Source organism: Cryptotermes secundus, unplaced genomic scaffold (assembly GCF_002891405.2).
Source record: "Cryptotermes secundus unplaced genomic scaffold, Csec_1.0 scaffold1482, whole genome shotgun sequence".
NCBI lineage: Eukaryota > Metazoa > Arthropoda > Insecta > Blattodea > Kalotermitidae > Cryptotermes > Cryptotermes secundus.
The window spans coordinates 235,949-250,957 of NW_019734988.1; the positions used below are offsets into that span (position 1 = coordinate 235,949).

Consider the following 15,009-nt stretch of genomic DNA (forward strand, 5'->3'; position numbering starts at 1 on the left):
TTGCAACGTATTTAAATATCTGCCCTTCCGTCCTGTTCTTATGACATCCACGGTATCTGTTATTGTTCCATATGTATGCTTCGTGTTTAGTGTATGGTTATGATTATCATGTGCTTTATTTGTTATGTGATATGTATGTTGTCACGTTTCAGTGATTAGACACGTGGTTTGGATTGGAAAGTGGACTTATTGAACGGTTATAACTCAAAACTATGGATAATTACAACAGTCACTATATAGATCACTACGACTGTAACACTCGAAATATCTTCTGTTAATACACTATATGACGGGGAAGCAGGACATCAAAGCAAGCCTTGGGCTTCTATGTCTTAGATAATATTCAGAAGTTGGTTACTTATATGCGCTTGTAGAAAACTCCATTGCCTTAAGTTCAGTGATTTTGTAACGTACTCTTTGTGTGTCACAGGGCTGATCTGTGCTGAAGGCGAACTTTGGAAAGACCAGCGTAAATTTGTTACAGTATGTCTAAGAAACTTTGGCATGATCAAATTTGGTTCTAAAAGAGAGAGATTGGAGAAGAGAATATTAGTTGGTGTCCAGGAGTGCCTTGAGGTAAGAAATACCATTGCTTTCATTTTAAGACATATGACATATGAATAACTTTCAGCAGAACTGAGATACTGACAACAAAGGTTTAGCATACTTTACTTCGGGGGAAAAATTAAGCACGAAATAACCGTGCTCTCGCTATGTGTACGTGCTTGTCATTTCAAATTTTGAAATAGTTGACTGATTCTTACAGAATTTAAAATAAATATTACCCCATTAGCTACTATCTCAATCTCGTACTTGTTAATATCCGACAGTCAGTAATAATAACATGGAGGTGAACCAACGCTACTGCTATTTAATGTATTGATGAAAGAATTAACTGATTAAATTCGGGAATGCTTGCCCCTATCAGATCATAATCGCCCGTCTTCAAGGTTGCTGTCTAAATAACCAAATTCTAAGACGTGAATAAGTACGCTTTTCGGCGTGAAGTTTGGTCTATCAACGTAAAGAACGAAAATAATTGCGGGTGTTTGAGAACAGAGAGAAGACGAGAACATTTTAACAGACAAGGAAAGGAACACGAGGCTGATTAATACTGGACACTGAATAGTACTTTGATTGATGTTATTCACTAAAAATTAATTGGATAATCGAATCAAGGAGGATGTGATGGACAGGGTACGTATTATTCGTGGGGGAGATGAGAAAAGGATGACAACTTTTAGTTGGAAGACCTGAAGAGACGGTCTACTTTGGGGACTTTATTTACATGAGAGAATAATATTAAAACGGGTATTAAATTGCAGGTGGGCTGAATTTATCTGGCGGTGTGTAAGGTTTATTTGAGAGAGGGCGGCACAGGTTAAAACGGTAAATTTATGTTCCATCAAACTAGGGTAATTTTTTACCTAGTTGAGCAATTGCTGGCTTATCAAGAAAGACTGCTGCATGGAGTTAGCTCGTATTTCCACGTGCCTTCTACAAGGTAATTCATACTCCTCATATTTGACGGATAATTAATAGTTTTCATTTCCGGAATATGCCTTAGATGCTTGGGAGGAATTCGAACGCAGTGGAACCTCTACCGATAATACTTCACTGTATAGGCAACGTTATGAACTCCTTGGTCTTCGGTGTCTCCTACGCTGAGAATGATCCCATGTGGAAATGGTTGCAGCAACTCCAGGATGAAGGCTTAAAATATATAGGTGTTACGGGGATCCTCAATTTTCTTCCCATTTTAAGGTCAGTATATTGGTGATTCTTTGCAGTGATGCTAATTATTTTGTGTCCGAAATTCTTCCTGGATTGGCAGCAGTGCTGACTGAGATGGCCCTTACTTTTATGCAGCTTGTTCATTGTGTCTGGATCACACACGCCTTTAATTCATGCATAGACGCGAAACAGTCGAATTCTGGTACATTAGTTCTGATTGACCACTCAAATGAGTCACGTCCACACCGGCTCACTTTCTGGTTAAAGTGTGAAGTGCCCAGATTGAAAATACTTAGAACTTCGCCTTTTCTTCCCCCGTCAATATGGCAAGGTTCATAAGCACACGAACAGCTTCGACTTTATTTCTATTCACTTAAGCTTGGGAGCCATAGTTTTCATTTCTTCAGCACTCCAAGGGGGTATGCGGTGACATAGTTGGTTGAGGCACTATGCTACAAGCCGGAAGGTCGTGTGTTCGATTCTCGATGCGGTCATTGGATTTTTAAATTCCTTTTAAGCCGCACTGTGGCATTTGTCTCGGCTCAGCCTCCAACAGAAATGAGTACCAGGAATCTTCCTGGGAGTAAAGGGCGGCCGGCTTGTAAGGCTGACAGTCTCACCGCTGTCTGTGAGTTGATTGTCTAGAAAATGTGGGAGGCTCAACCTCTAACAACCCTATGAGCCTCCACGGCCTCATACAGGTATAACTTTACCTTTGCAGCATTCCAAACCCATGAGAAGCATCATGTTATCAACTAACAAGAAACCACAAATGTTAGTAGAAGTAATTAAATGTGAAATTTTACACAGTTAAATTTTAAAAATTTGAAAATATATGTTATTTCTTTGTTTATCTAATTTAGGTTTACACGATTGAAACCTTTCTCGTTATTTAGGCGTTAAATTTTCACTTCAACACAATCACTTGACCAAGAGCAGTCAACTGCTTGGTTTGTCATTGTAATCCGTACTTAACGGAATTATGAGCTCAGTAACAGGCAACATGGCGGACGGCAGCTTGTCGTTTGAAGCAGCGTGTATGTAGGTTCACGTAGCAGTAACATAGAATCTGAAGAAACAGACCCTTCAAATACGTAAAATAGCAAACTGAGTAGACAGTTTTACAAGACTACATATATCTATTACTCTGTTGGCTTGGCCCATGTGTGCAGCTCCTTATTTTCCTTAATTTCTTATGGAAAATTGGCTCCTGATTAACGCGTTTTACTTCACGCGATCCTTTTTAGGAAAGCTTTTACCTCTAAACCAGATAATATTTTATAAGGAGACGTAAAAATCATAGTGAAAGAAAGAATAAAGATGGAAGGAGCAAAACCACTTCTTCGAGAACTTCTTTGCAGAAAAGTGTATAGCTCAGAATGAGGTGATGTACGGGAATGCTTGTTTATAACAACGTTATCATTAGCTGGAGGTGAATGGTGAGACTCGCCCCGGCTGCTTTACTCCCTGGGAAAGATCCCCCGGTACCCATTGGATAAGAAGCTGGGTGAGCCCTAGAGCCGGTCTGGACGACACGGAGAATAGAAAATTCTTGACTTAATCAGGACTCGAACTCCGAACCTTCGGTCGTCCAGCCCATAGCCAGTCGCCATACCGGCTACGCTAGCCCGGCATTTTAGCTCTCTAAGATAAACTTAAAAAACATAAATATGTGTTCCCCCACTTCTAAATTACTTTTTTGTCTTAGAAATTCAGAATTGTTGCAAGATTGTTGTTAAGGGTCTTCAGCGTTTACTGGTATGCCTGAATTGTATGTTAGATAATGCAAACGTAAAATTGTTCTTGTGCTTAATTAATTAAATAAGCATTATACCATGTAGACATATGCGGGAGTGGAGGTGTAGCTCTGTTATTCTTTACTCCGGTACTAGATAGAGGTGAGTGATCATCTTCACGCCCCTACCGCTTTAACCCTTTGGAAATCGCCCACGAAACCCATTGCATAGGAGGCTTGGGGGTTGTCAGAGCCTGTCTGGACGCTGTGGAGAAGAAAACGAAATTATGTAAAAGTTAAAATAAAACTACGCGAATATACGGAAGCCGTCTGACACTCTACTTTATTTCGATTAATTTATAATTCATTTCTAGGTTTATTCCGAAATTCAAGAAACCGATGAATTTTTTGATGGAAGGGAAAATGAAATCACATGAGTATTATCACACAATTATACTGGATCGTATGAAGAAACGAAAGTCCTTCCCGGGAGATGATGAAAATTACCTTGCAGACAATATAATCGACTCTTTTCTGGACGAAAAGGAACGGCGTGGGGAAGGGGACAAAGGATTCTACAACACAACTCAGTTCCACCATCTTCTTGGTGATATGTTCGGAGCGGGACTGGACACAACGATGACCACCCTGCGATGGTTTGTCCTCTTCATGGCGGCGAATTCCGGCGCACAGGTACAGTATCCAAACAAATCTTCCACCGATACCAGTGACCCGAGACCAGCATTTTTCTTTCTGACAAGAATCTGTACCGCTCTTAATCTACGCCCTAATTAAACAAAAAACTTGTCTCTATGCTTATTTAATTGAGCTCCGGTCTAGAAAACCGAGACTAACGACCGTGGGGATTCGTTGCGCCGACCACGCGACACTCTCTATCCGCTAAAGTTGGCAGTAACTTGGCCGACAAACGGCGGTTGTTCGGTCGGTATAGTTCGCTTGCGGACTACAGGCCACGGAGTTCTTTTTATTAATTGAGCACTGTGCCATGAAGTCATATCCGGGAGTGGATGTGTAGATCCACCATTCCTAAACTCAATATTAGATGGAGGTGTATGGTCAGCTTCACGATCCAGTCGCCTTACCCTTGGTACCATTCTAAATTACCAAATTATATTTAATTCTGAATTTTTATCCATTGTCGTAGTTATTCATTGTGTTCTCTGCGTTCTAACGGTATACCTCTTGTCCCATAGAGGATTTTGGTTCTAAGTTGTAAATTATACGATATATTTAGTGAGTACTTTCCGTGCAGCAATGATAATTGAATAGATATTGGATTATCATTGTGGAGGCCGTGATTCAATTCCAGGTGATTTCATGTGGACAAAATGACTGGATTCACCTACAGACCTCCATCATCACGCAGTCGCCCTACAGGCCCTAGCAGAGCGCCCCCTGAGGTGCGCTATTATCACACCCAAGGCTTTTGAGTCAGGGATCTCGGCTTTCAACAGGCACCAGACTCTTTACAGAGCAAGGGAATTAGTAATTTGATGATATGTCTCTATGCCTAAGCACTGCGTCATTAAGACATGTGGGAGGGGGTGGAGGAAGAATTCCTCACTTCTAGGTGGAACAGAGTGGCCGGCTTCATCCTATTGCCGTTTCACCATCGAAGAAAGAGATCTTGTCCAAGGAAATCAGGGTGGGTGGGCCCCACAGCCTGTCTCAATATGGCGGTGGAGCGAGAAATCTCTGATCTCGTCAGAATTTCGAGCCCCGGTAGCTTAGCCGCAGGATGGCCATTTGTTCTGCTCTCTTGGTTCCTAATGATGTGGTGTTGCTGGTGATGATGGTGATATAAGAGGGATACGACTTCAGTCCCGATGACACTGCAGCCACAGATGGGTCTACTGTCGATGAGGATGATGATAGATGAGTACCCACAGGACATATGTGTGGAATGATTATTTGCGTGGTTAAACCATAGTACTGTAGTAAGATAAATCTGATCAGGTCCACACCCCACCACACTGCTCTCTCATTTCCCTCCCTCCAAGTTTACAATCTCGTGGCCAATGTCCCTTCTTGCAAAAAACTTACGAATATTCACGAATTATTGACTTGCAAAACAAAATATACTTGCACTGTTACAAACGTAAATTTGCCCCTATACTGAACTAATCAGTCACTACATCGTGAAGACGTATGTGGGAGTGGATGTATAGATCCACGTATTCCTGACCTCGGAACTAGTTGGAGATGACTAGTCAGCTTCACGTCCTGGCTGTTCTTCCCTTGGGGAAAGAGGGGATAGAAGGCTGGATGGGCCCCAGAACTGGTCTGGACGAACGGTAGAAGATAAAAATCTTTCCCTTACAGAGACTCGAACTCCGTCCCCTTCTGCCATCCAGTCCATAGCCAGTCACCTACCAACAACGGTATATCGGCTCCCGATCGCAATAATAATATGTTTACTATCTGCAGATGTGCGTATTTTGAATATAAATGCAATAACTTAGAGTATTTTCTTATGTCTACTGTCATGTAGAAGAGAGTCCAAGCAGAATTAGACAGTGTAGTTGGCTCCCGTTTGCCAACTCTTGAGGACCTACCATTGCTACCCTACACTGAAGCCGCTCTTGCTGAGACCCAAAGGATCCGCTCTGTTGTACCAGTCGGAATACCACATGGAGCGTTGGCGGTGAGTGCAGAACAATGAATTTTGTTACTGATGATTCAAGCCCTCGTCTGCACGTAGTATAGCAAACCTCAGAGCAAGATGGAAGAATTCTGTGTAGTTGGTTTTCCGAAAGATTCCATATCTACAGGCCGTTTCCTCGATTCGCAATCACTCTGTATAATTATGATGATAATAATAATAATGATCATAATTAAATTATTTATTTGCCGAGTGAACAGCTGCAAGGCAATTACAGACACAGCACAGTGTAGAAACTATTAATCACATTGAGGACGAGCACAACATAAAGACAAGAGAAAAATTACAAGCAAAAACTGGAGAAGGAAAACACAGTAATACAGAAAAAGTGAACAAAACTAAGATGAAGAGAAATGTGTAAAAACATAATAACTAAGAATTACCTAACACAAGAACATTAGGATTACGAAGGACTAACTATTAACAAATTTAGGGAGAAGAATATACAGTCCCTAACACTGCGAGTACGAACACGAAGACTAACATTTTCCAAAAAGGAAGTCCAGGATTTAAGCCCACGATAGACCTGAACAAAAGCAAAATACATCAAGATGTTTTCTTTTATGTAAAGAATGTAAACATAACAATAGTACTACTACTAATAATATTTTTAATTTGTTTCATTCTGGTCCGTCACACTAACAGGTTTACAATTAAGTTTATTTCAGTCCACTGTGACACCACTTTAGCACTTAGTTACACAACATGTTTTGATTCATAATGAATCATCGTTAGAGCTATGCCTCTACGATCAGGAATCCACTAATACGTAACAGTTTTTAAGAGTAGAAACACTTAAAACATTTATGATGCTCACTATATGTCTATTTGTGTATACGACAAAAATCAACAACTACATACGTGTATAGTGAGCATGATAAATATTTTAAGCGTTTCTACTCTTAAAAACTGTACGTATTAGTGGATTCCTGATCGTAGAGGCATAGCTCTAACGATGATTCATTATGAATCAAAACATGTTGGGTAACTAAGTACTAAAGTGGTGTCACATTGGACTGAAATAAACTTAATTGTAAATAATAATATAGTAATTAATTTCTTAATTATTTAAGTCCTAACTTAGTACCCCAAAGGCCACATACAAAGTGATTACGAATAAGGAAAAAGAAACAAAACACAACACAAAAAATAAATCACAATTTGAATAATATTATTAGTAATATTAATATTAATATCAAAGCTATATGTAGCGGTTATACTTACGAACCGAAACAAAAAGGTTGTTTATGAGATATTTTTGAAGGGCTTTTGGAATAATAAAAAAAAATCAGTAAAATGTATTTCCATTAGACTGCATGTTTTGTATTACACTCACACTTTATGTTGAGGGAGTTGTTATTTTCCTGCAGAAGAACTGACAAGGAGCCAAAATAATGTATGATAACAATGCTCTTTGTCTGTCGTGCTAAATTTTCATGTTTCGATTTACATTTACAGATATCTTACATCGTCCTTGAAAATTTCTTGCGTTGTGTAATCTCTGACTTGGTCTCCCTGCAGGCCACCACTTTTGCAGGCTATCACATTCCGAAGGGCACCATGATAATGCCTCTACAGTGGGCTGTACATATGGATCCCAACCAATGGCCAGAACCGGAGCGTTTCAGTCCTGAGCGGTTTCTAACAACTGAGGGTCAATTCAACAGACCAGAAAGCTTCATTCCTTTTCAGACAGGTGGGTTAGCAAAAACGGCATTTAAATATTGCCTTATCTTATCGCCTAATTCTTCTGCTTATCGCGATATATAAAACGCTCTGTTCTCTTTTGATTAGACACTTAAGAAACTTTAAGTTACCTTCCTTTTAATAACATGGCTAAGGTATATATAGGGGTACTCCATTGCTGTGTCATTGTCAGACCTACTTATGTTTCTGAACATGTCTTTGTAATTGTTGTTTTATGCGTCTCTACAAAAGCTGCAAGAGAAGAATGTGTATATGGATGGTCAAGTCTGTCCATCTCGAGAACTCTCGGACTGATTTCGACGAATATTTATATGAAGAGAGTACTAGGGCGTAGAATCTGTAACAGCAGCTTGTCGACCTCACGAACTTGTGAGGTAGGAGCAAAATTAGCGCCACTAACGACATGCAGTTACCATGGCAACCAATCATAATAATGTCAATGATAGGATATATATTAAGAATAAGAATCTTCTGAGCAGTAGTAGCCAAAATAATGATAGAAGTCAAAGGAACACAAATTTAGAATGCCAGCGGTGTGAGGTTTCACGGCTCTCGGAATCGTGAGGCAGTAAGGGATTCGGAACCAAGAATGTTTGTGCTGGGGAGGACCAGCAGGAATTTACACGACCGACGACAGAATGCTAACATCCAAACAATTGACCCCGATATGTTTTGTGCCTTTCCAGTCTTTTACTTATAGGATCTTAAATTTATGAGTGTTTCTCAGCGCTATTCTTTTTGTTGCCCTTTCTTTAATCGTTTACTCATTTTTCTAATAACGTTCTTTGTTTGTTTGTATGTATACTTGTTTATTTATTTCTTGAATACAGGTAAGAGGATGTGTGTTGGAGAAGAATTAGCCAGGATGATGCTGTTTTTATTTGGATCAGCCATCATTCAGAAATTCAACATCACTGCACCAGATAACATTGACATCGATCTAGAGGGTGAATGTGGATTTACACTTGCCCCGAAACCTCAAAAACTGATTTTTATTCCTAGAGTATGAAAATGGAAGCGTGATGTAAAACATCAGCAGATGTGCCATTATGGATTTCCTGTTTATTTTTTATGTCTAGAAAACAGAATACTAAATAGAAGAGCGAATAGCATTTACATGTAATAAAAGTAACATGATATGAAATGTTGAATTGGATGATATGCATGCAAGCTAGAGAACCGTGACGAAGTTACATTTGGACATGAATTGCATAAGTGATTTCATTTAATTAGGAATTGTGATTTTAGTTTCAGTTTCCCCATACCATTACATGTATACATTAATATAGCACGTAGCTCAAGTTCCTATTTCCGTTGTTGTGTTAGTCTGCCTGTCTTCATTTATTGTTATGAATAAACAGATTTCGTCACATTTTTTTTCCTTTGTCGCTACAGCCCCATTTTGGACCTTGGCCTACCTCCATGAAACTCTCCGTTTCACTTCGGTTTACTAGATCTTAGACATTCGGTAAGACTCCTTGGCCATGGTAATCATCTCGTCGCAATACCTCTACCTGTATACAGACACAGGAAAACGTACACACACACACGCACACACACATGCACACACGCACAAAAACACGAAACATCCATGCCCTGAATGGAATTCGAACCCACGATACCGGCGTCTGAGCAAGCGAAGACAGAAGGCCGCGCCATAGCTCAAGCAGTTAGTTGCTGGCTTCCAACCGCGGCGGCCCGGGTTCGATCCCGGGTCTAGTCAAATGGGATTTGTGGTGGACAATGTGGCGCTAGGGCAGGTTTTCTCCTACTACTTCGGTTTCCCTTGCCAATCTTCATTCCACCTAATTCTCCATCATCATAATCACCCGGAGCAGGCTACAATAGGCCATTCAGTGGCCGCCGTGCCGAGTGGACCCAGTTGGATTCCGCCCCCCCCTAAACGAATTTAAAATTAATTTTTGAGCGAAGACAGTGCATACCTTATACCACTGGGCTACCGTGACCGGTTGATTTAGTTACATACCAAATTTAATATTCACATGCCTTGCTAATATAAGTCTGTAAAGAGTAAATTGAACTTAAACAAAACTCAAAAACTTGGAGCACAAATATGCATAAATGCAGTACTAAATACATTTCAGATGCTCTAAATAAATGAATACAGGACTAAATGGGTTCATACTACAGAAGATAATATTTTTCATAATCACCGTCCTGACACTCACAAATCCAACAACTGTTTACTAGGTCTAATATAAAGATAAAAAAAAAAGATAAAATTGTCCCTGTGTTTAAGTAAGCAAGCACTACGCCATGAAGGCGTATGAGGGAGTGAATATATAGATCCGTATGTTCTTGACCTCGGCACTAGTTGGAGGTGAGTGGTCAGTTTCACACCCCTGCTGCTTTACCCCTTGGTAATGTGCCCCTGATGCCCATTGGATAGGAGGCTGGGTGGGCCCCAGATCCGGTTTTGACCCAATTTCGAATTACACTTTTCTTTGTAGTTTATTTTACGATTCTGTCAGTAACTGGGAGAATATAGCGTCGAATAATGGGAAGATAATGAATAATATATTAGGAAGATATTTCGCTCCGATGATCTTCTCATCAAAGGGACCGACACCGTTCGCCCTTCTACGGTAGACCGCGGAAGACGGAGACGCGCAAGGACAGTTGAGTGGAAGAGAGGATACTGAGGCGCGTAGCGAATTCCTGTACCAGCGGTCGTCGCGTACAGGCAGCTGAATGTGTTTGTGAGGCGGATTCTCCATTGACATTTATTGCACCTGTGCCATTTGCAACGGGCAGAAGCTCGCTCGATTTTCTCCCAGTAGTTCTTTCTTCAATGTAGCAGTCATATGGTCTTCGCGAACAGAACACACTTCACAAGGAACGACATACTATATTTCCATAATATTTTCACGTGTATTAGTGACTATAGACGAGATTTGGTTTGGTAAATAGATATATTGACCACTTAAAAGTTTTAACTACAAATCATTATAATACTATTGCTGATGTTCACACTACAAATCACTCCACACTAAATCTCTCAAGTCTTTCCACTAACCATTACTTGGTAACAGCTCTCCGCAATGGCTATTCCTCTGCAGTGTCTTCGCTAGACGTTTCCTAGTACAGAATCGTAGCATCCTTTGTCCGCTGGTTAACACTCCACAGCTGATCCTTCAACCGAACTCCCAATTATTTTTCGCCTCTCGTTATATAGAATCAGATCGGACCTCGCTGTCACGTGTCAGAGTGCATGTCCATTTGTTCTTTACTTAGCACTGAGCGTGGTGCGGACCACGTAAAAATCTCATCTTCTCTTGTCATAATACATGTTTATCGGCCCGTTGCCTAGCATTGAGCATGGCGATGGCCACATAGAAAAAACTTCTTCCAGTACCTTTCTATTGTTGCGTTCTATCAGACGTTGCCTACAAATGAGTTTACATGTCACAATATGTACATTTATCGCTGAGAGAACCTACAGAGTGCAGTTCAGTTCACACTTCGACAAACAAAAACAAATTCCGTGGTTTTAGCCCGCAAGCGAACGATACCGACAGGGCAACCGCCGCTTGTCGGCGAAGTTAGTGCAAACTTCAGCGGATAGAGGGTATCGCGTGGTCAGCGCAACAAATCCTCACGGCCGTTAATTTCGGTTTTCTACACCGGAGCCGCTATTTCCGTGAAATAACCCCTCAATTATCCTCACGAGGCTGAGTGGACCCCGTTCGAGACCCAGTACTTCTCAAAAAGTCTGGTAGCGCCAGAAATCGAACCCGGACCTCTGGATTTGTAGCCAGGAACTCTGACCACTACACCAGAGAGGCGGTGAGATTTCGACAACATTTCCGAAATAAGATTTGGACTGTTACTCTTGGAGACTCTTTCGCAGGCCCACACATTTTGCCCGGTAGATTTCATGCCTCTGCTTTCCGTCATTTTTTGGAGCACACTTTGCCAGGGTTGTTGGACACTTCCCTGCTGGGTATTCGACGAAACATGGTTCAAGCAATATGGCATCCCAGCGAGATGAGTCTGCAGCCACCTGCTCAAGCTGGTTCCTCGCTCATGGATTTTTCTTCTACCTTGAAGATGGAGTCAATATGTTCCTCCGAAAAATCAGTTCACGCAAGATCTTCACGATGCCATATCCCAGAAGACGGTATTATTCACAGTCACGGCCTTGAAAGCCTCAAATCTTACATATTACATACTCTCCAGTTTTGCTACTAGGTTTACAACATTCTCTACAGGAACGCCTTCTGTTGGGCCGAGAAATTATCAGGCACATTTGTCATCTAAATGTTTCACTAACATGTAAAAATTTGCATAATGCAACAATCGAAGCAAATTAGGCTTTATTCATAGATAAATCGATCTTAATGCATGAACCACAGAAGCGGTAAGCAATTCCACTAGCTGAGTGGTGCAAAGTCATTCCTCAACAGTTGGTAGTCATTCAGTTATTTAAGAAATTCCCTGTCTTCTATGAAATCCGAAGGTTAATTACCGTACACATAAGAGCCCGCCCATGGTCCCTATTCTGAATCAGATGAATCTAATCTACATAGTCACATATCGTTTCTTTAAATGATATAAACTCCGTCTCAAGTGCAAACAATATATTTGTGTCTTTGATCTTGCTCCCTACACTACATGTTTCGGCCTCAGACGGCCATCATCAGGTGTAAACACTCACGTCGCTGTCACACTGCACCCAGTTCAAAATTTAACATCTAAAACACTCTCCCTGTCATTATCAACTTCTACTTCGTTGATAGCTGTCCACCCGTAGATTACTTCACACACGTTAATTTTGAGTTTATTGTAATAGCACCATAATAAAATCTTTAGTTCTAATTTTAAACCTTTAAATTCTTGTCCAAATTTTAAAATTTTAAAATTGTTAGGGTTATTCGCCCTGTGTTTGAAGTGCTGCAGCGGCTAGTTCTTGTTTCCACACTGTATAGGTGTTATCCTGTGTAGTCTTTCTGTGTGCGTGCCGCTGCTATTCTTTACTACGTGTGTTTTAGATGTTAAATTTTGAACTGGGTGCAGTGTGACAGCGACGTGAGTGTTTACACCTGATGATGGCCGTCTGAGGCCGAAACATGTAGTGTAGGGAGCAAGATCAAAGACACAAATATATTGTTTGCACTTGAGACGGAGTTTATATCATTTATCGTATGGAGTGCAACAGGATGCTTAAATATAATATCGTTTCTTTCATTATCTATTTTAAAATTACTTTCCTATCCACATCTAGTTACAGAAGCTATTCTAAAATTCTGTAATCATATAAGATCTCCTCGTATGTGCTACGTGCTCCACCTCTCTCACCCTCTTTGTTTTATATCCTTAGAAATGTTTGGTGAAGTGTATAACTTACGAAACACTCCGGAATAATCCCCATACATGTGCACAAAGGCCCGGTAATTATGTCCCCTGCCATGTCATCTTAAAATGCATCTTCTTTTGCGATGGCGTCGCAGCACCGGATTCTGGAACAAACCCAAACATTCGAAGCCTGAAGAATTCAAATGACATGCGCACAAGTACGCATTCGACTTGTCATATGTAGTACAATTTGGGCATTCTGCCAAAACGCTTTTATGTATGTTGCCAAATATAATAAGCCTGCAAGTACAGCTTGTTTGTCTATTGAAAAGTTACTAGTAACATGGCCTTCATAACTTTCACTGTAAGAGTTTTATTGTGTGCACGTGTCTGTACATGTAATGGTAGCCTGCAGCCGTCACTGGGCAGGCAAAACTGCGTGGACTATGGGAGGAAGGACTTGTCCAATCCGCATTCTGCTGATGTTTGAGACTTTCATGGCCGGGAATATTAAGGATACATTTTTTTTTCTGGGATAGGACACCATGTAGTCCGTTTATGGATTTTAGCTTGTCAGAGGGGCCTATCACAACAATCTTTACAGCAGAAGCTGACCAGTGGGTACGAGGAACTATTTCCTCGTGAGTAAAGTATCAGAGTGTGAAGCAAACCATCCACCCCATTTTGTATCTAAGTCTAGAATTTACTGGGTTTTGGTTCCATTACAAACTATATTGATTTATTGATTCTGGTGTGTGGTGCCGTGTAGGTGTTGTGTAAACTATCGTATCGTCTCCATCTTCAGGGTAGAAAAATCCGCGAGCGAGAAACCAACGTCAGTAGGTGGCTGCAGACAGTCATCAGTCGCAAAACACCCAGCTATATAATAACTTATTGACTACGGTCAAATTTATTTTACTTTATTTCTACTACAAACCATAATGTTGTAATGTTTAAGCATGGAGCCAAATTTAACACTGTAAGACACATGAAAAGTTTACCTCTACTTTACCTGTATCAAAAAAAAATATTTTATATTTGTAACATTAATAATGAAAGCTATAAAACTGAAAACTTATGCTGGAAAATCTGTTCCCGGATATTTTCGCTATCTTAGAGCGCAGAGATATTCTTGAGAACAATCTCTCCATTGTTTCGAAGAGGATAAGAACAGGACCCGTATACTGGATGTATAGTATGTTTCACGAATTAAGCAAGGTTATATTACTTCATAAAATTTACAATACGCAATTTTTTCCGCGTAATTTTATTTGTTGAATAAAGATTTTTTGTTGTCCACATAATAATTTAGTATTTTAGCATTCTGTTGCAGTTGGTATTATTTTTTTTTATTTACCGTGCACCATGCAACAATGTTAAGAATTAAAATTAAATTCTTTTAAAATTCGTCATTTGTTTCGTCCTACTCGTCCCGCCTCAGGTGCGTTGAAATTCGTGGAAATTTCTGCGCCTTCTGCTCTATTGTGATCGACGTTTGTCACATACAAAGCATTTCAAAATGAACCAAGACAGACAATATATGTGGCATAGAAGGAGGAACTGCATTGGCTTTATTTTGAAATGTTTTAAATATCAAAATACTAATCACAGAATAGCAGAGGGCACAGTAATTTCCCCGAATTTCAGCGCACCTGATGATAGACGAGTAGGCCGAAACATATAGTGCAGTGACGTATTTTAAAACGATTATTTTAAACTCTTAACGTTGTTGTATGGTAGTCGGCAAACAGAATCAAAATTAAATTCCAGACAAGAAGAATGACCTCGTCAGATTGATTTCATTGCTAATTATTCCACAGACGAACTGGGGGTA

General features: G+C 40.3%; 1 protein-coding gene across 3 annotated transcripts in view; it reads left to right on the top strand.

Moving 5' to 3' along the window:
- The window catches only part of LOC111869190 (cytochrome P450 306a1), an 89,451-nt gene extending 80,220 nt beyond the window's left edge, over positions 1-9,231 (top strand). For all 3 annotated transcript variants that reach the window (XM_023860484.2, XM_023860485.2, XM_023860486.2), the window contains exons 3-8: positions 431-576; positions 1,568-1,764; positions 3,844-4,162; positions 5,982-6,134; positions 7,674-7,848; positions 8,690-9,231. In XM_023860484.2, the coding sequence (XP_023716252.1) occupies positions 431-576; positions 1,568-1,764; positions 3,844-4,162; positions 5,982-6,134; positions 7,674-7,848; positions 8,690-8,868 (1,169 nt within the window). In that variant the 3' untranslated portion in view covers positions 8,869-9,231. The remainder of the gene's footprint in view (positions 1-430; positions 577-1,567; positions 1,765-3,843; positions 4,163-5,981; positions 6,135-7,673; positions 7,849-8,689) is intronic.
- The last annotated feature ends 5,778 nt before the right edge of the window (positions 9,232-15,009 follow it).